Source organism: Camelina sativa, chromosome 1, assembly GCF_030686135.1.
Source record: "Camelina sativa cultivar CO46 ecotype springtype chromosome 1, ASM3068613v1".
NCBI lineage: Eukaryota > Viridiplantae > Streptophyta > Magnoliopsida > Brassicales > Brassicaceae > Camelina > Camelina sativa.
Window position 1 is genome coordinate 8683431 of NC_141880.1, and position 20644 is coordinate 8704074.

At 37.2% G+C, this 20644-nt stretch overlaps 4 protein-coding genes across 6 annotated transcripts; 3 read left to right on the forward strand and 1 right to left on the reverse strand.

The window, feature by feature from the left end:
* Positions 1-3048: 3048 nt before the first annotated feature.
* On the forward strand, positions 3049-5147 carry LOC104784913 (uncharacterized). 2 transcript variants are annotated; one of them, XM_087454970.1, is made up of 3 exons: positions 3049-3130; positions 3226-4171; positions 4593-5147. In XM_087454970.1, exons 2-3 carry the CDS (start codon positions 3275-3277, stop codon positions 4959-4961), a joined length of 1266 nt encoding a protein of 421 aa, XP_087311096.1. In that variant the 5' UTR covers positions 3049-3130; positions 3226-3274; the 3' UTR covers positions 4962-5147. The 2 variants fall into 2 exon arrangements, with proteins under 2 accessions (XP_087311096.1, XP_010508323.1); XM_010510021.3 differs by lacking the exon at positions 3049-3130 and having other exon boundaries at positions 3143-4171.
* Positions 5148-6077: 930 nt separating this feature from the next.
* On the forward strand, positions 6078-9170 carry LOC104784923 (mitochondrial import receptor subunit TOM40-1). Its single transcript, XM_010510032.3, has 11 exons — positions 6078-6317; positions 6930-7011; positions 7098-7197; positions 7275-7370; positions 7478-7528; positions 7639-7704; positions 8038-8139; positions 8320-8388; positions 8499-8582; positions 8680-8775; positions 8871-9170. Exons 1-11 carry the CDS (start codon positions 6191-6193, stop codon positions 8922-8924), a joined length of 927 nt encoding a protein of 308 aa, XP_010508334.2. The 5' UTR covers positions 6078-6190; the 3' UTR covers positions 8925-9170.
* Positions 9171-9527: 357 nt separating this feature from the next.
* LOC104784931 (helicase-like transcription factor CHR27) lies at positions 9528-15806 on the forward strand. 2 transcript variants are annotated; one of them, XM_087454972.1, is made up of 11 exons: positions 9528-9734; positions 10221-10366; positions 10480-11423; positions 11938-12009; positions 12084-12161; positions 12261-13233; positions 13612-13742; positions 13981-14205; positions 14318-14887; positions 15012-15221; positions 15397-15806. In XM_087454972.1, exons 2-11 carry the CDS (start codon positions 10258-10260, stop codon positions 15499-15501), a joined length of 3417 nt encoding a protein of 1138 aa, XP_087311098.1. In that variant the 5' UTR covers positions 9528-9734; positions 10221-10257; the 3' UTR covers positions 15502-15806. The 2 variants fall into 2 exon arrangements, with proteins under 2 accessions (XP_087311098.1, XP_087311101.1); XM_087454975.1 differs by having other exon boundaries at positions 9649-10114.
* A 1658-nt stretch (positions 15807-17464) lies between these two features.
* LOC104784940 (protein ASPARTIC PROTEASE IN GUARD CELL 2) lies at positions 17465-19599 on the reverse strand. The gene has a single exon (XM_010510053.3). It carries the CDS (start codon positions 19159-19161, stop codon positions 17746-17748), a length of 1416 nt encoding a protein of 471 aa, XP_010508355.2. The 5' UTR covers positions 19162-19599; the 3' UTR covers positions 17465-17745.
* Between the last annotated feature and the right edge of the window lie 1045 nt (positions 19600-20644).

A 20644-nucleotide genomic window follows, 5' to 3' on the forward strand; every position in this document is an offset into this window, starting at 1 on the left:
CTCAACGGTTCTGTGCTACCTCTCCGTGTCCGCGAGTATCTTGTGAACAGCTCAGCAAACACCACCGAAAGCAAGTAGCGTCCCGAAACAAAAGCAAGAACTAAGTATGCGTCTTGAATGTTTGCACACGTATAACGCCGGAGACTGAACTGGAGAAGGTTTTCGTAACTCATTGCATTTGTCAAACTGAAAGCCGAACTATTAACTCTGAGCGAAAATAAATTCTACCATCTTTTTGTTTTTGTTATTTTTTTTTTTTGGTTTGTTTGTCAACTACTTCTTAGAAATTCCACCATCTTATTATTATTCTTTTTATGTTTGACATATTTTTTTTTTTTATTCAAATATGTCAACTGATAAATTGTATTAGCATTACAAACAGGATAATCATTACAAAATAAATTGTATTAGCATTTCAAAATGTAAGGTATTTAACTTCTAAATAAAAATAAATAAGGTATTTTAAAGCTTTTTTCAAATTAATATTGTCGTAATTTATTTTGATAGCTAGCATTTTTGTGGATCATTAGGTTCTCTCACATGTAGTATTCAATTTTGCGGAAAATCACATTTTAAACCTTCATAGTATCATTGAGTAGCAATTTAAACCTTAAGATATATTCAATAACACCAAAAACCTTTAAAATGATTTCACTAACACTTTAAACCTTAAAACTAACTATTCTCTTTGTACCGCCATGAAAGATGACTGAACAGTAATATATGTCAACGTAAAATAGTTAAACTATGCTGGTTTGATTTAAATACTTGTTTAATTAATTTTAATTTAATTTAATTATTTATGACAATTGATAAAGAAAATATTAAAAATACATCAAGGCAAAAAAATGAAGAATCAGAGGTAAGGATAAAACATTTGACAAATGTAAAATTGAAGACGACAATATATTTAGAAAATTTATTGGTTTCCAATGAGAAGTCAACTGATTTGAATCAAAATTCGGTGGAGATGCATTTATTAAAAGGATTAATAATGTGAAGAGTAACTTCGCAAAAGTTTTGTCTAAAATGAAAATGAACACAAATTTATTTTTAAATATTTTTATTTATTTTTAAAAACTGAAACTAATTAAAATTTAAATTAAACCAACATAGTTTAACTATTTCGTGTTGACGAATATTATTATTCCGTTATTTTTTATGGCGGTACAAAAATGAAAGTTACTTTTAAGGTTTCAAGTGTTAGTAAAATCATTTTAAAGGTTCAAAGTGTTAGTAAAATCATTTTAAAGGTTTATAGTGTTAGTGAAATTCTCTCGAGATTTAAAGTGTTACCCAATTACACTTTAAAGGTTTAAAACATGATTTTCCCTTCAATTTTGAGAACTTTTGTATTCAATGATTGACAAAATTTGCCATTCATGAAGGATGGCCATTTATTACAATATGATATTATTAAAATTTATTGATCATTTGTAATTAAGCAATACTCTTAAGTCTAAGCGAAAATAGATTCCACCATCTAATTATTACTATTATTTATTTATATTCAAATAGTCAACTGATAAATTGTATTAGTATTACAAATAGGATTATTCATTCTATGCATGAACAACTTTTGTACCAAATAAAAAGTCACATGTTTGTAAATATTTAGTTTTTACACATATCAAAACTTGTCGATTCACTAACAAATAAAATTTTATGAAAAAAGAAAAATAAACAATCTCTAAGAGATAATCTTACTCTTTTCAAGCAGAGAAAAATCAATCAGGGTGTGGCCGAATGTCTTAAGTAAAGAAATCTCATTCACGATGTTATCAATGTTGATCTTAAGAGCAGCGACAGTATCAAGAGAGATCGTGAAGAGATATTGAAAAGAAGAAGATGTGCATTTATATGCTCAGAGTTTTCTGGAAACCTAATTTAGAATGGGCTTGGTGCCGATCTATTAAATCATGGGCCAGTGTACTATACATAGTGGAAGGAAAATAAAAATATGTATATATCTACAAATAAATTTAGATTAATTTTAATTTGCTAATTTTTGGTTACATTCACAAATTTTGTATTATATAATGCTTTGAGTAAAGATTTGTATACATATTATTAGAAATTTTATTTTACCACAGCCAATTGCATCAAAATTTAAATACACATGATTATAAAAACTATTATGACATTATAATGGAAACTACAATAATGTTTCATAAAAATACTACTATAAAATTATGTTATTATTTTTTCCCACTGGAAATACAAGCCATACTGCAAATATAGAAGAAAATATTGAACTATTTGAAATAATGCAGAAAATTTTAAAATAAAATTCTTATATGTCAAATAAATTAAATAATACAGACCAATCATATGTTATAATTTAGAGTTAAATATATTTACCTAGTGTTTTAACATTTAGCATGTAAGTAAACTAAATATACTATTTAAAATTTTGAAATTATAAAAAATACATAAACCAAAACATTTTATGCATTCGAAATATACATAAAAAATTACAACATGTGTCATTCGGTGCTGTACAACACACTGGGTATTACCTAGTTAGTTTTTGTAACCAGTTTCATTGCATTTATTAAATTTTTTTAACTAACTTCTTTTAAATTAATTGATTGGACGATAGCTTTAGTGGTTGGAATTAAATTAAATCAGGTGGCGAGACCGGCGAAATCGAGCGGTTCTCAACACGGTTAATACCAAACCGGAGAAAACCAGAACTGGTATAATTACGAAACCCTTGCAAGACTCGCCTCCAAACTGAAGAAACCCCTTATACTTCTCTCTTCTTCTTCCTTTTTTTTTTTAATCAAGGTTTTGGTAAGCAATGGAGATATTTGTAATAATAGTACGAAGATGTTAATTTAGAAAAAAAAAAAAAAGATGTTAATTTTATGGAACCATGATGTGGTGAAAAGAATCTCAAATCCTTTGTAACTTTGTAACATTTGTATCGTCATTTAGTTTTAATTTGTACCAGTTAAATTAATCTTCACCTTTAAAAACTACTGCAATTAGTTACGACGAATAAAATGATAAAGTTGCATATGCTTGTATCAATCAATTTATCTTTCTACTACAAAACACTGTTGACTGAGAAGTGGGAAAGGTGTCGTTGATGAACAAATCAACGGCTCAGAATCAATGGTATTAGGTAATTGAATAAATCATAAAAATATTAACCTGGTCAATGTTTTAATAATCAGACAAACTTTGAGAGGTAATTTTTTTTTTTTTTTGACAATGAAGAAGCGATCATCAACAGAAGAGACGAGAGAGTGTGTGAGATAGAGACGAAATGGGTTCATCACCAAACGACGCCGTTCTAGAATCAGCCCGTCCCTTTCTCCGAGGAGAGCTAGAGAAGATCGATCCGAAACTCCCGTCTTTGATCGCCGTCCTCAAAAGCGTCGGTGCCGGCGAGTGTTGGCACAAACACGGAAGCTTCTTAGATCACCTGATCGACATCTACAAGATCCTCAAGCTTTGGAAAGCTCCTGAATCCGTCTGCCTCTGCGGTCTATTCCACTCTGCTTACTCCAATTCCTATGTCAATCTAGCCATTTTCGATCCTTCAACTGGCCGTGACGTAGTCCGTGACCATGTCGGCGAAGCTGCCGAGTCTTTGATCCATCTCTTCTGCGTTGTTCCGAGACAGACTATGATTCACGACGATCTTTTGTTTAAGTACTCTGATCGTGAGCTCGTTGAGCATCTTGGTTGTTCCGAGGTTTCGTTGAGGAACGCGAAGGAGAAAGGGGTTTTTGATGGGGATGAAGAGTGGAGGAAGAAGGTGAACGGTTTGGTTCCTGAGAACGGTGTTGCTGTGAAGCATATCAAGACAGGTGAAGAAATCGTTGTTTCGAGGAGGGTCGTTGGTGTTTTCTTGCTGATGACCATGGCGGATTTTAGTGGTCAGCTTTTTGGGTTTCAAGATGAGCTCTTCTGTAACCGTGATGGGAGGCTTGAGTTTAGAGGTAATAACGTGACTGCGTTATGGCCTGGGAATGGGAAGCCTGGGCTCTGGATGAATTCGAATTCCAGGATGGGAGCTATTTATAGTTTGATTGTGAGAGAAGAGGAGATTTTGATGGAGGAGAGGAGAAGGGCTTCAGGTTCTGGACTTGTGTTGAGAAAGGAGAGAGATGAGGATATTGAGCTCGTGGTGCCTCCAGTTTTCAGCTTCTGTACCAAGGTATGATCCAGATACTATTAGTGGTGTGTTCTTTATCTACTTTTCATGTCATGATCATCATGTTGCTGTGTCTAGGACTGTACCTTCTTTAATTTAGTAGCTTTCAGTGAAAGCCTTTCACAATTCATAAAGAAAGATGAAAGAGGACATAGACTGAGAGAGTTTTAGTTACTATCAGGATTTTAACTGAACCGAACCTTGAGTTGTATCTAGTTAGCTGATTGGTTTCATGTCTAGATCATTGTGTTGTCTTGGATTGCGTCTCCTATGGTTTAGGTGCTTTCATGATATGAATGTAGAAAAAGTGATTCTTGGTAGGAAACTTCATTACTAAAAAACAATGACTCAAGATTTTCAGTTATTATCAAGGGTATAAGTTAAGCTTGTTGTTGATAGCCACATACATGTAATGGACCTGCAGGTATTGGATGCAAAAGAGCAGATAGAAGCAAGGGAGATGTACTGGGAAGTTGTGAGCAGTGACACAAGCAAAGAAGGGTACTTGGAGAGAGCAGAGGAGATATTGTTGGGTTGTATTGAGAAGAACCCATTTGTGGGAGAGCCACATGTGTTGTTGAGTCAAGTGTATTTGGGAAAGAAGAGATTCAAAGAAGCAGAGAGAGAATCAGAGAAAGGGCTTCTTCTGCTCTTGCAATGGGGAAGTCCTTGGGACAAGAGGATGTCATGGGAAGGTTGGATTGCTTGGGTTAGAGTTCTTCTCATGAAGTCACAGGATCAATCTTGGCCTGATGTTTCTTGGGGTATCTTGAACTTGGGTCTTGTGCGCTAATAAGATTATTGGTTCACAACTTCCACACTCTTAATAATCAATCACGGATATAATAATGTTTAATAAGAAATGGGTAATAAAGGAATCGATGTATCATGTATGTAGATCAAGTCTTCTTGGCATTGGTATATGTGCAATACCATTAAACCTCTCGGTCACGTTTAAGAGTATCGTTTCATCCACAAAGTCATCAGCATCCCTTATTCATCGCAGCAAAGATTAATAATATTTCCTTTGGGATCAAGAAACTATCTAATGTGAGGAAGACATTTTGTCAAGGGTTCTTGGGTCTCTAGTGTCATCTCTCTTTATTTGCATTAATCGCAGCCTCTGAAACCAATCTGTACACCTGTGGAAGACTCAAGACTATCTTCTTAGTACACATAATTCAGTTCATATTACCAAGTCTCTTGTTAGAAGAATTTGTTTGCTAATTCAAGGCCACAAATAAAAAGCTTATTTTCACTTTTGTTGTGAGAGAAGATAAGCTTTTGTTGTGAGACAGACATAAAAGTGCGATAACCGAGAAAAAGATTACTTCACATTGGAAATGAACATAAGAGGAAACAAACATGAAGACTGTTTGTTCACTGGAAATGGGCATAAGAGGAAACAAAAATGAAGAATTTAATGTTATATATCCAGTATGAAAATATTTATTATTTTGTCACACATTACATCATCATACATTTAGTTATGATGACATGTTGCAGTAGACACAAGTCACGATGAATAGTTACTATATTTGTAACATACATAACTACGACAAATAATTCTACTTATCTACGTTATAGTCTCCCATTACTTTGTATTTTATTTTAAGAAATTGTATTTTTTTCTTAAGTCAAATAAGCATTAGACATTCCACAAACTATATTCTAAACCAAGTATTAATTTTTGTAACCAGTTTCATTGCATTTATTAATTTTTGTTAACTAACTTCTTTTAAATTAATTGATTGGATGATAGACGACGCTTATCCGCTTTAGAGGTTGGAAATTAAATTAAATCAGGTGGCGAGACCGGCTAACGAGTGGTTCTCGATACGGTTAATAACAAACCGGAGAAAACCAGAACTGGTATAATTACAAAACCCTTGCCAAAACTCGCCTCCAAACTGAAGAAAACCCTTATACTTCTCTCTTCTTCTTCCTTTCCTTATTTTTTTCTTCTTCCCATTTTGTTCTACTGTCGCCGTAAAGGATATTTCAAAGGCGGTAGCGGCGGCGATGGCGGATCTTCTACCACCTCTCACGGCGGCACAAGTCGATGATAAGACTAAAGTCGATGAGAAAGTTGATTACTCCAACCTCCCTTCCCCTGTTCCCTATGAGGAACTCCACCGTGAAGCTTTCAGTTCAGTACATCCTATATCCCATTTCCGATCTAGATTTTTTTCAGTCTTATTTCTTTTCTTTTGGTTCCGTTAGAACTTAATTTTGCATTTCTCGGATATCTCAATTCGTGGGTTTCTTTGATCTGTGAGATCAAATGAGTGTGGCTTTTGAGTGCATTGTATTGTTCTGTTAGAGATTTAGCTCTCTTCTTGTTTGTATTGGATAAAGTCGACCACTTTAGGGTATTATCTCGTTTCTAATGAATCATTTCAAGGTCTTTGGAGATTTATATACAGTAGAAACCGATATAATGTGTTTAAGACTTGCTCAATTGATCCGGATTAGAATCTGTTCACCGTGTTTACCTGCCTCGGAGTTGGTCCAAATCCATTTCTCAGATAGAACTAACTGACAACGGCTTATAGTCACATCAAGTTTGTGAATTCTTATTAGCTGCTTCTAATCTCTTTCAAACCATAGATTTGTGATCCATACTGCGTTCTTTTGATGTTTTTGTCATATGGAAATCTTGAGTGTCTCTCCTAATGGTTGCTTACTGTTTTGATGTCAGGTTTTAGCATTTTGATTTTGCTTTTCTTTGTTTTTTAACTGGTTTGATTTTGCTTTGCAGTGTCTTTAAAGGCGGACAATTTTGAGGGTTTACGCTTTGACTTTACCAAGGCGTTGAATCAAAAGTTTTCTCTCAGTCACAGGTAATAAGATTATGTTTATAGCTATTGGTAAGGACATGGTTCTATTTGTGTTCTTTCACTAAGCATGTATATTGATGTTTAAACAGTGTAATGATGGGGCCAACAGAAGTTCCTTCTCAGTCCGCTGAAACAATCAAAATTCCAACTGCCCATTATGAGTTTGGTGCCAATTATTTTGAGCCAAAGGTAATTTGTTTGGTAATCAGCTGTTTTAATATTCTTATTGTCATGAAAGAGATGAAAATGACAAAGTTAATATGCAGTTGATGCTTATTGGAAGGGTTATGACTGATGGTAGACTAAATGCGAGATTGAAAGCGGATTTAACTGATAAGTTAATTGTGAAGGCGAATGCTCAGGTGAATACCGCAACTTTAGACAATTTGTTTAATCTGTGGTGTAGCTGGATATTACATACATACTAATGTATATTGTGTTTGTCATCTTTGTTTACTTTCTTTGCCAGATAACAAATGAGCCACATCTGTCACATGCAATGTTCAACTTTGATTACATGGTAAGAAAAATCTCTATATTACATAACTTCCTATCCTTTTGATACACCTTGGTTATAGTATTTGGTTCATCGAATGTCTAAACTCTTTTATTTTTCTCACATTTATGTAGGGATCAGACTACAGAGCCCAGCTTCAGCTTGGAAACAGTGCTCTAATTGGAGCAACTTATATACAGGTAAGTTGGACTTGTCCCGTGCTATAGCTGAAACTTCGTAGATTCCTCAGTGTGTAGTCAAATAGATAGGGTGTACCCATCGCTGAATGTTTAACTTCGTACTGTTTTCCTTGAGTCATCTAGCTGTGACATAGATGATAGAAGAACCTCGAGTCGTTCTTTTGTCATGCTTAGGGTCTGTGGTTATAGTAAAATTTATCATTTAACCGTGGGCAGTCGTTGGTTTGATCAGTAAAATAGTAAAGCTTTTTAGTATGGTACATGTAAGCATATTTCTTATTACCTGTGTATTGGTTCTTTCTATTCACTACACTCTCATAATTTTTTGTACAGAGTGTTACAAACCGTCTATCCTTGGGTGGTGAAGTTTTCTGGGCTGGTGTGCCTCGAAAGTCGGGAATAGGCTATGCTGCTAGATACGAGTCAGATAAAATGGTAGTGCTTCTTCTCAGTTGATTTATAAGATAGCTCACTGTTTATCACTTCTCTTTTTATTTCAAGCTATTTATAAATTGAGAGGTTCAAAAACTCAGTTTGTAGAATGTAGATAAGATTTTTTATTGGTGAACACTCTCAGTTTATATACCCATCACATTAAGAACTTTTCTTTTACAGGTTGCCACTGCACAAGTTGCTAGCACCGGTGCTGTTGTTATGAACTATGTTCAGAAGATTTCAGAGAAGGTGATGTACCGTTGTCATTTGATTGCCATCATAAAACCTTGTAGAGTAGAGAGATAAATTATGACATATTCATTTCTTTTTTTCATGAATGATGACACATTATCTATCAGGTTTCACTTGCCACTGATTTCATGTTCAACTACTTTTCAAGAGATGTTACAGCTAGTGTTGGGTATGACTACATTCTTAGACAGGTAAGTAATGTTGCCATATTATTCTGGACTGTAAGTTAACAAGCAACAAAAGAACATTCAAAATCCGCGTAGTTATAATAATCTGGCTTTGTTTTAGGCCCGTGTGCGGGGAAAAATCGATTCCAACGGAGTTGCATCCGCACTCGTTGAAGAAAGATTGAGTATGGGACTCAATTTTCTTCTGTCTGCAGAGGTACACAATGATCAATACCATCTATTCTTGTATTAGCAGTAAGTAAATGGATTCGCCTTTAAAACTCTGGTTTCGTTTTGTTTTGTTTGTATCAGTTGGATCACAAGAAGAAGGACTATAAGTTTGGTTTCGGATTAACAGTTGGTTAAAGGACCGGATATAAAAAACCGCAGACAAATAAGCCTGGCGCACAAAGCAGACTGCAGCAGTAGTGGGTTTGAAGCTGCAGGATTTCGCTTAAATTAAATTCTATTTCCATCAGTTTAGGCTTTTTTGGCAAAGTTGAACAAAACCAGAGGGGTTAATGTTGTGTTGTTTATTCCGAGGTTTTAGAATCCGTTTCCAAGAACATTTTTATAAAAGAAAAAAAGAAGCAAATGAGGTTTTTGTTTTTACTTCCTTGCTTTATTAAGATCTCTTGTGAACTTCCGAGAGGTGTATCATTTTCCTTTCCACTAAACAAACAAAACAAAGAATTCTTTTTTTCCTCCTTGTTCACTATCTGAGTATTTTTTTTGGTTTTCCTGCTTATTTGCTGTAACATTGGCGTTATAAGATTTGTTGTTGAATCGAAGAAGTAGCAACAATTGAAGTGTTGGTGCAACTAAAATAGCAGTGAAGATTGGTCGAGAGATTGGAAGGAATCAAGCAGTGGACTTGGAAATATAATAAGATTTTGTCGAGAGATTTGTTGACGTGAAAATAGAAGATGGGCCGAGAGAGACGTCATGGTGGGCCGAGCAAAATGTGACTTTTTTTTTTTTTTTTTTTTTTTTTTTAACTTGAGAAAATTGAAAGTGTACACTGTACGATAGGGGTTAACTCATCAAGTCGAACCATCATCATCTTTCTTCGTCGCAAACCGCAACATTTGGGAAGAAGACAGATTCTGAGAGCAAACCAAAAAAAAGCCCTAAATGAACAGTGGCGTCTTTCATTTCTAACTCGCTTCTTCCTTGGTACTGTTTTCTTCCCTCCATTTTTTTGCCGATTTCGAGCTCTGTTTCTTCTTCTTCCTTTACTTTTTGTTTTTTGGTTTTTTTTTTTTTTTTTTTTACTTTTCTTACTTTTTACTTCATCGTGTAGGGTTTTACATATCCAAATCCCGCCATTGATTTTTAATATCCCGCCCATTGCTTGATTCCTTCCATCTATGGCTTTCTGGGTTGCTAAAATAGTTTCCGATTACACTGAATAGGGTTTTTGTTTCATGCGATTGTTTTCGTTTCGAGATTAGTGCCGCCAAGTCAGCAACCTTACACTGTTTCGAAAATCGAACTTGATTTTTTTTTACTTTTTGATTAGGATGATGCTTTGTTTTCGAATGCTAGTTCAAATGGTGGGTGTATTATATAGCTCCGGAGTAGTCTTATTTGATTCTACATAATGGCTTTGTAGTGGTTGGTTTGATTTGGAGAATTAACACCATTTCATTTGCTTCGCAGGCTGATTCGGTTTCTTAAGAGACCTAGTGCTGATCTTATGATGGATACTGCTATTGAAATTAGTTCAGGTAGTGATAGTGATGACGAGGTTATTAGGCCAGTTAGGTCACCGCCTCAAACCAGGGCAAGTCCCCCATGGCTAGCTGGTACAATTTTTTTTCGACATATCCTTTGTCAGTTTCTGTCGTTCTTTTTGAGATTGGTTTTGGTAGCTTTATGGAGTAAATCGACAAATGATGCTGTGTTCTTTTCCTTGCAGGCAGGAGAACGTTTACTCGGATGATTTTACCTACAGGGGATAGTCATCCTAGGGCTGAAATTACAAATCAGGCTTCTCGCAGTGGTGCCTCAAGTGATACCCCTCGGCTTGAAGTCTCTAAGCCTTTAACACTAACAGGGAATAGTCATGCTATAGCTGAAATTACAAGTCAGACTCCTCGCAATGGTGCCTCAAGTGATACCTCTCGGCCTGAAGTCTCTAAGCCTTTAAGACTAACAGGGAATAGTCATGCTATGGCTGAACATACAAATCAGGCTCCTCGCAATGAAGCCTTGAGTGAAACTTCTCGGCCTGGAGTCTCTAAGCCTTTAACACTAACAGGGAATAGTCATGCTTTGGCTGAACATACAAATCAGGCTTCTCGCAATGGTGCCTCAAGTGATACCTCTCGGCCTGAAGTCTCTAAGCCTTTAACACTAACAGGGAATATCCATGCTAACGCTGAACATACAAATCAGGCTTCTCGCAATGGTGCCTTGAGTGAAACTTCTCAGCCTGGAGTCTCTAAGCCTTTTTCAGGGAATGGGAACACTGCTAACTCGAGAATTTCGAATGCATCTGGTGCTGACTATGAGAGACTGCCGTCTCAGCAAGCTCTTAAAAGAACCCTTCCACCCTCTTTTAATCCTCCTCCCATTCCTTCCAGAAGCGGAAGTCGCTTTAGCTCGGATTATAGTCGTCCAGCTGTGTCACCTGTACGCAATAAGAGTACCTTTGGTGATCATTATAGTGGAGGCCATGGTGAGATAGGAATTCATCGTGGCACCAATGGGGTTAGGATCCTGCCTCCATCTCTGAATCATGGAACGTCTGCTTCTGTTTCTCATCTTGCTGGTTCAAGTGATCCAGTGCACAGGTTTGGCATTGATGAAGATAGGAATGCTGACAACGATGAGAGGCTGGTCTATCAGGCTGCACTACAGGTATTCATTTTCAACCCAACCTTTCTTATAAATGGACTTCAACATTTAGCTGTTCTTTTGTGCTTGCATGTCTAGTTATTGTTTCCCTGTGTACCAGCTTTACAGTTTGCTAGGTCTTTTGAATCTCTTGATATGATTGTAATAGTGAATACGGAGCAATACTGGACTCTAAATCTGGCTCATATCTTTTTGGTTAAATATTTGTCAGAGATTCGGGGTGCAAGTTATATAAGCGTCTGTATGTCTAATTGATGCTTGAGTCATACTACGATGCTGAATCTACTCAATTTATACTCAGTATCTTAAATTAATAATGCGATGAGCTGCATTCTTTTTCTCAATTTTGAGGAATAATGATAATTTGGATCATTGACTTTTCTATGTAGCATTTATATTTCGGTTTTAAGCTGGTGCATTATAAATGTGTTGAAAGCTCAGTTTTGTTCCATTATCAACCTGATATTAATTGGCGTGTTAATTGCACTTCTGATAATCAAGTACTTTAATCATGCAGGGTTTGAATCAACCCATGACCGAAATCGATCTACATCCTGGTACTCTTACAGTTCCTCTTATGAGGCACCAGGTATTAGCATGTTTAAAATTTCCATTTACTGGCCGTTGGTATTGGTTTATTTACTAATTACTACCGGTATCCAGAAAATTGCGTTAGCATGGATGTTTCAGAAGGAAACGAGAAGTTTGCATTGTTCAGGAGGGATACTAGCAGATGATCAGGTCACATTTGATCAAATTATCTTGACCAGTAAATATTTGTGATACTGTTAGTCTGCTACTTGGATATTTACCTCAAACTATGTAACGTCTATTCTGCAGGGACTTGGTAAGACGGTCTCCACGATTGCTCTTATTCTAAAGCAAAAGCTTGAGTCACAATTGAAGTCCAAAAAGTCAAGCAATCAAGAAATTGAGGCATTGGTCCTGGATCCTGATGATGAGTCAGACAATGCAAAGCATGAAAGTGGTACTCTTGTAAAACCAAAGTTCAAGGTTTCGAACAATTGTGAGATCAAGGTTCTGACAGCTGGTGGTGATGATGAGAATGGCGCTTTAGATATGGAGAAAGTCAAAGATGAAGAAGAGAATTCTTTAACGCGGGCATTTAAGTGGAAGAGACCAGCTGCTGGTACATTAATTGTTTGTCCAGCGAGTGTTGTAAGGCAGTGGGCAAGAGAACTTGAGGAGAAGGTTTCTGAAGAATCCAAACTTTCTGTGTTAGTCTACCATGGTGGAAATAGAACCAAAGATCCTAATGAATTAGCAGAATATGATGTGGTTGTGACAACTTACGCTATTGTTACTAATGAAGCTCCCGAAAAACCTTTGGTCGATGAGGATGAGAACGATGAGAAAAATATTGAAAATTATAGTATTTCCTTCTCCAAGTATAAGAAACGGAAAGCCACGGCGATTGCCAATAAGAAGAGTAAAAAAAGAGGTAGAAAAAACACTGACAGTTCTTCTTCTGAGCCTGATTGCGGGGCTCTAGCAAAAGTTGGGTGGTTCAGAATAGTACTGGATGAAGCTCAGACAATAAAGAATCATAGAACACAAGTGGCAAAAGCCTGTTGCACTCTTCGAGCCAAAATGAGGTGGTGTCTGTCTGGAACACCAATACAAAATACGATTGATGATTTGTTTAGCTATTTCAGGTTTCTTAGATATGATCCATATGCGGCGTACAAGTCATTTTATAATACAATCAAGGTTCCAATTTCCAGAAATTCTCCCCACGGTTACAAGAAGCTTCAAGCTGTTCTAAAGACTATAATGCTGCGCCGCACCAAAGGTACTCTGATCATAACTTTATTTTCTGTGATGGTTGGTTGAGCTGTTTATGATGGCCAGGACTTCACAGTCTGATTACTGTTATTATTATAATTATTCAATGTTATCTCGAGACTTGCTGATTTTATCAGCTCTATAATTTACTCTTTAACGAGAGTACCTGTTAGTTTATTGAAGCTGTCACCTGAGTTAGTCCACTGGTCAAGTGATTAATGAGACAGCAATTCGGTCATCGCATCTGTGTATTTTTTCTTGTTCATGTGTATTATGATATTTTTCTGTTCGATGGTAGATTTTTACTTTGCTCCTTTTATGTTCTTACGTAGTTGTGCTGTAGTTAATGGTTTCTGCTAAATATTTACTGTTCTGCTGTCTATAGGAACATTGTTTGATGGAAAACCAATAATTAATCTACCTCCAAAGAAAGTTAATTTGAGCAAGGTAGAGTTTTCAGTGGAGGAGCGGTCTTTCTACAGAAAGCTTGAAGCGGATTCTCGTTCACAATTCAAGGTTCTCCTTTTCTTCCTCCACAAAGTATCTGCTCATACTTGGTTTACAGTTGATGTGCACTTTTCGGAAAAGAAGATGCCAGCAACGTGTTTCATAAATGTGACCTTATTATGCAGCAGTTGTATTGGAGTTGATGCACATGTTTCTGAGTTTTTTTTTCTTGTCAATTATAGGTTTCTGCAAGAGAGCAGAAACTAGTGGTTGTACCCGATAAGATGATAATTCGTTTTCTCTGCAGGCCTATGCTGCTGCGGGAACTTTGAGTCAAAACTATGCAAATATTCTTCTGATGCTTTTGCGACTACGCCAAGCCTGCGACCACCCACAACTTGTTAAAGGATATAACTCGGAACCTGTTGGTAAAGTATCAGAAGAAGCAGCTAGAAGACTCCCTAGGGAGACTCGAATGAGACTGATCAATCGCTTATTAGAGTCATCATCTGCCATCTGCTATGTCTGCGATGTAAGTGCAGAGTAATTGAGATATAACATGTCCCAGGCTCACTATTCTCTAGTTCTTAGGTCTTGTCCTGACTATCTTGACTTATATTTTTCTGTTTCCTCTTTATTCGCAGGATCCACCCGAAAACCCTGTTGTTACGCTATGTGGCCATGTATTTTGCTATCAATGTGTTTTAGATTATATGAATGGCGATGAGGACATGTGCCCTGTTCCGAGATGCAGACAACAGCTTGGGCATGATGTTGTTTTCTCTGAATCTTCTCTTAGAAATTGCATTACTGAAGATTTAGGCTGTAGTTCTTCACATGATAAAGGTGTCGATAGATCAGTTTTTCTAAAAAGCGAGTTCAGTTCATCAAAAATCAAAGCTGTCCTCGATATCCTGCAGTCGCTTTCCAAACAAGACAGTCCAAACTCAGCACCGCGTGGTCAAATGCCTTCTTCCTCACAGCTACAGCCATATGATGACGACGATGTTACCATTGTAGAGCCAATGAGTCTTCACTCATCTTTACCTAGCCAGGGGGCTGTAAAGACGATAATATTTTCTCAGTGGACAAGTATGCTTGACTTGGTTGAGGTGTGTTTTCTTGAAAATGGTATAGTATTCAGAAGATTAGATGGCACAATGAGTCTAGCAGCAAGAGACACGGCCGTTAAAGAATTCAGCAAGAATCCAGATGTAAGTGATGTGAATATTTTAGATTATGTTTTCTCAAACAATTTACTAGTCGTTTCTCTGAAACATGGGATGTTCGTGGAGTATTGATATTGAAGCTCTCTAAAAGCGTGAAGTTTACTAACAGGTAAAGGTGATGCTGATGTCTCTAAAGGCTGGAAACCTTGGGTTGAATATGATAGCTGCATGTCATGTTATTCTCTTGGATCTTTGGTGGAATCCTACAACCGAAGATCAGGCTATTGATCGTGCACATCGTATTGGACAAACTCGGCCAGTTACTGTAACTCGAATTACTGTAAAAGATACCGTTGAGGATAGAATTTTGTCTCTTCAGGTAATCTCGAAACTCTATCAGCTCGTTGTGGCTGGGTTTTCGGTTCCCTTAGATTCCTTTTTGTATCTTTATGCTAGTTTTCAAGCTAAATATTTAATGGAGTTTTTATGTTGGAATATGAAGGCTTATGAATTTTGACAGAACGAGCATATCATGGTTGTATCTTTTTTATCAGGAAGAGAAAAGGAAAATGGTTGCATCTGCCTTTGGTGAAGATAATGGTGGAAGCTCTGCAACACGTCTAACAGTAGATGATCTCAAATATCTGTTTATGGTATAGACTACTCGTTGTATGCTTCACGCGTAGACTTCTTACCGCCGTTTTAACTAGTTTGCTTAGTACAATATATGGGAGATGAAGGCCAGAAGTTTGATCAGGAAGAAACCTCGAGCTGCACTTGTTATTGATTTGGCTCTCCTACTTAGTGTTATTGGTTTTGCGAGGGTTTGAACCCAGTCTAGGCATTTTTGTGTTTCCAAGTTGCATCGATTGGAAACAGGCCATATGTAAATAACTAAAATCTTTTCATGGTATATATCGCGTAGGAGTTTGACCTTAAATCTAAAGGATCTATTGCTGGATAATTTCAACCATTGGTACCCTTTTTGTTTCGTTTAGCACGAGAGTCTGTTGTGTATTTCGTGGCTCTCATGTACAATCTGGAAACATTAGTTTGTGAGGCCAGCCATATACCATGAAACGACTGATTGTATGTACATGGCTTGTTTCTTCCATGTTGCATGGTTTAAAGCTGATGATTGGAGAAATGCCTTTACGGTTTAGGAGAGATACACCTAGCTGCTATAGAGGAAGGTATATAAAATGAGAAATGCAGAAGATACACAATTACACACTCAAAGAACGATTTAGAACAAATGAAGGAGAAACTAAAGACGCATTGTAGGTGGAAGATTAGATTGGAACCAAAAGTGTGAGATGACTGATTAGTGAAAACCAAGGTTATAGGTATATATAGAGACAGTAGATACAGTGATACACAAATAAGAGAACATGAGTGGAAACTGCAAAGAAAGGGAAAGTTTGGTTGTGTGTAAGAAACAGAGCCAGCTTTGGGATTCAAGATGATGAATCATTATTAGTGTTAACACAGTGGTTGAACCTTTTTGTTGATTAAATGCCCTGTGAAGGGGACAACATAGAAGATAATGGGACCCTTTTTTTTTGTGTATGACTTTCTTCTTCCCTTTCTCTTTTGCCCTTTAGTCATTTCTTTCTTTTTTTCCATTTTTCACCATTGGGTTTTTTTTATTGTGTTAAAAATTTTCACTAGAGGTTGATAATGATTTATTGGTATCCAAATGCACGTGCTTCTCGTCGGTTAGTGCTCTGCTAATTTTGATCTCTTGTGTTTTTTTTTCCAAGTTACAGTGTGAACAGAATTGACTGTGTTTGTTTAAGTTTTCAAGGTATATACAACGGCTAAGTAAATATCATAGAAATAGTCAGATATTTTGTAGAAAGAGATAAAAAAATTCTGACAATGTTAGAGGTACAATTCTGGGCTTTTTCATCCATGAATCAACTAGATTGTGTCCTCAGTTTTGAAGTCTACTGTGGTTATCATGAAACCCACTTCAGGATATTTTGACACAAATAAAAGTTAAATTTGGGGGGGGGGGGGGACTTGGAAAAAAATAGGACAGGAAAAAGTATCACGGGGAAGTAATGAATTGAAGAGGTGCAGCAGCAGCAGCTTCAAGTGATTCACGATTGTGACTAGAGATTATTAAGTTGCTTTAAATGATTCATTCACATCACTTTTTTAAAAAAAAATTAGAAAATTTTCCAGCTTTTGTGGGTCTCTCTCGCTCAGGTACTCATATGCATAAAAAAGCTAAAGAGTAAGACTGGCACGAGATAATGTGCCCATAAGGCAGGCCTGCTTCTTCCATCCATATCACACACATTTTTTGTAAAACATAATAATCAGTTCATGTAAAAAATTTGAAAGCCGTATGGAACTTTTCCTATCAATTTAGGTGCGGAATTTTGTACTTGTAAATCTCCATTACCAATAAAAGCAATTCATAACTTCAGTCAAATGGCCGTGACTAACCTTGGAGCATGTGATGCTAATTGCTTAGTAAAACTTAATTACAGTTAATGTGAACAATTGGTTAAATAGAGAAAAGGTTCACTCCCCAATGTCCTCACGCTTCACCACAAAGATTTTACTAATTTTTAACCCTTTTTCTGTGTAATTTGCTTTTTGACTTGGTGGTGCTCTAAAAGTTGTTTCACTCCATTCATATCAAACAGTAACCCAAACATAATAGAGATTCCAAACCAATCACAAATCAAAAGACAAATTTGGTCAAAACATATACATTTTTTTTTGGTAATCTCTATACTAATCAGATTTATTACTAAAACTCAAACCAAACTAATAAGAAGAAAAAAAAAAAAGAAAGACAACAAATACATATATAGTTTTGTGACAAAAGCTTTTTAGTTTTTTACTTTACTAGCAAACAAAAATAGTAATTTCTTCTAATTTAACCGCTAGCAAACGTTGGGGCCAAAACCAACAAAGCCATTGGCTCCGTCGAAAGATACTTGAATCCCTTCTTGTTGTATGTTCCCTATTATCGACAAACCCGTCGGAGACGCCGCAAACGCAAAACAGTATGTCCCCGTATCGTCCACCGGCATCAGAAAATTCCTAGCCGGTAACGTCAAAACCGGACCTTCCGTAAAATAAAACGACACCGTCGGGACTCGTACCGAGACAAACCCGGACAAGTCATAACACGTGTCGAATATCGATACGCCCGAAGCCCGCGGCAAATTGGCGGTCTGAGACTTGAACCCATCTCGGAACGCAGCGTAAGCCACCGTGGGAAGCCTTGTGACGGCAGTTCCCGTGTCCATAACCACACCACCGTCACCTGTTTCAGTCAGGTCGAAAACACCATCCGGTAGAGGAACCCGTATGCCTCCGACCCCGAGGCCCTTGAGCCCAACGTAGTAGAAACTCGGAGCCTGCGGGTTACGGATCAGCGGTACCCACGAGGCTCCAACGGGTAAAGCTTCTCGCCCGAATACTAATGAACCGGTCGAGTCGGTGCCTCGGCTCACTAAACAATAACCGAACGCACCACCGGTTTGACCGGTTAATTGACCCACGAACGACATTGAACCGCCTCCAATACCCAATAGCCCAGCAGCTCCGATAAACATTCCTCTGTTCCGGTGGCCACATCCCATGGCAACGTTTCTAACCACCGTTTTAGCAAACGTCAGCGTTTCGAGAGCCAATGTCCCCTTCGTGTAAGAACCGTCCCCGTACATGACCTCGTAACGGCACCCGTCGGAGTGGCAGCCGGAGTTTCCGACGCGGTCACAGACGGAAGAGCCGCAAGAGACTCCTGTGTAAGACCCGGATTTAGCCGGGTCAAAAACCGGGTCGGATTGTTTGTAACAGAGCTTGCAAGGCTGACACTGAACCCAAACCATATCACTACCGGAATCAATGACCATGTACTGATCTCTCGGCGGGCTTCCGACGCCGATTCTGACGAAATACTCGCCGCTCCCTTGATCCATACCGGAAACCACATCGGACCCGAAATCGTCGACCTCGTACCTAGCATCGGAGGAGGAAGAGACGGCTTTGCCACAAATGCGGCGGAGAAGGGCGGCGACTCTGTCAGTGTCTCTTCGCATACGGGCGTGGAGACGGTGGTGGTGGCTACGGTAAGTGACGGAAGGGAATCTGTCGCGGTGGAGGAGGCGAAGGGTGTGTTTGGAGGTGGAGTCGTCGGAGAAATGGGTGTCGTTGAGAAGAGTTCCGGTGACGGAGAGAGGAGGTTGTAAAACGTCGATGATTTGAAAATCAGGGAAAGAGATTGAAGAAGAAGAAGAAAGATGGAGATGGGAGAGGAGGAAGAAGAAGAAGAAGAAGAGAGGGAGAAGCATTGTTTACAACGCCAAAGCCAAACCCGTGTGAGCAAGCGTGAAGAAGAAGAGCTCTCTCTCTCTCTCTCTCACACACACACTCTTCTTTTTGGATTTTGGGTTTTTAATGTCAGACTTTGAGTTTTTGGTTTTTTGGTGTCTTGTCTTCTTCTTCTTCTTCTCTCAAAATTTGGGATTTTTTAAGATTTATTTTAAGGGAATTGGAGAGAGTAGAGAGAGACCACTTGAGAGTTGAGAGTAGAGAGACTTGTGAAAATGGGGCAAGGGATGGGTCGATGATCTTCTTCTTATTGCTATGGTTTTTTTTTGCATACGTGGACTTTTGTGGGCACGTCGACATCCTTTGTTTTTTATTTTCTTCAGACACTACTACAGTACTCAGTACTCTCTCACTCACTAGTCTTGTTTGGTTGGTTGAGAGTTACATATAAGATTTTTCTTAATATCTTGTCTATTTCTCACGACTATACAACATACTAGGTTTTCTTTTATTTATCCACTTAACAAATAAACAAATATCAATCTTATGGTTAGTTATAATTTTGTGTTTTTTTTTCCTTTAATTTCATAATTATTAATTTATTGTCTTATGTTGGGAGCCTTAAAATAAACCTATCAACATATCTAAAACCCAAAACTATGTATCTATTAAGTTCTTAACTTGATAGTAGAAGTTTAGATATTTGGAAAAAGCAACCCCACTAATGTGTACTAATTATTTATACATGTTAGAAACCCAAAATAATTTCCTACTATGTTATTTTGTTTTCTTTCTAATTCTAATCACATATAGTATATTTTTAAAAAAAACCATCCAACCAATCTAGGGATACGTTGTCACCAGGGATCACAACCCGAGACGCCAACGAACCATCAATTCTCCAAAACAAATCTAGAATACGACCGGCAGGGCTCTCGATTTATAGCTAGCATCATATTCCTAAAACTTCACAAGATAGCTGAACTTCTACTCGAATGCCAAGAACCACGATTTTCAGACGGTCACACCCACTATATGCTTATTCATCACCTCCAACGCACAACAAAGTAAGACCGTCGTTAGATAATGCCAAACCACTTTCTAAAATTTACTAATATTTAATATGTTCGATTCACTAGAAAAAAAGACCCTCATTCCGGTTTCCGATTAACTTGTTCGACGGATTAATAAAATGCGTCCCAAATAGTAAGTATCATAAGTAATCCAAACAAATATGGATATTAAATGCAATTTCAATAAACATAATAAATGTATACTAGATTAGTTAAAATTAGGTTAATTATTAATTTAGATGATAAATTTAAAAGATATTATACTTACAAAATAACCAAAAAAAAGTGTTCTTATGAAATTGTCTAACATTTTTTTTTTTTTTGCGGTGTTGCCTTTTGAAAGTGAATATGTTGCAAGTCATGGGGGAAGCACTTGTATAGACCTTTCGGTGAAAATCATCATATTCGTTAATCTACAAGAAACTCGTAT

Coding starts and splice junctions, on each gene's coding strand:
- LOC104784913 (XM_087454970.1), top strand. CDS start 3,275: ATGGGTTCATCACCAAACGACGCCGTTCTAGAATCAGCCCGTCCCTTT. Junction 4,172..4,592: donor TTTTCAGCTTCTGTACCAAG/GTATGATCCAGA, acceptor ATGGACCTGCAG/GTATTGGATGCAAAAGAGCA.
- LOC104784923 (XM_010510032.3), top strand. CDS start 6,191: ATGGCGGATCTTCTACCACCTCTCACGGCGGCACAAGTCGATGATAAG. Junction 7,198..7,274: donor CCAATTATTTTGAGCCAAAG/GTAATTTGTTTG, acceptor GTTAATATGCAG/TTGATGCTTATTGGAAGGGT. Junction 7,529..7,638: donor TGTTCAACTTTGATTACATG/GTAAGAAAAATC, acceptor ACATTTATGTAG/GGATCAGACTACAGAGCCCA.
- LOC104784940 (XM_010510053.3), bottom strand. CDS start 19,161: ATGCTTCTCCCTCTCTTCTTCTTCTTCTTCTTCCTCCTCTCCCATCTC.
- LOC104784931 (XM_087454972.1), top strand. CDS start 10,258: ATGATGGATACTGCTATTGAAATTAGTTCAGGTAGTGATAGTGATGAC. Junction 10,367..10,479: donor AAGTCCCCCATGGCTAGCTG/GTACAATTTTTT, acceptor TTTTCCTTGCAG/GCAGGAGAACGTTTACTCGG. Junction 11,424..11,937: donor TCTATCAGGCTGCACTACAG/GTATTCATTTTC, acceptor TTAATCATGCAG/GGTTTGAATCAACCCATGAC.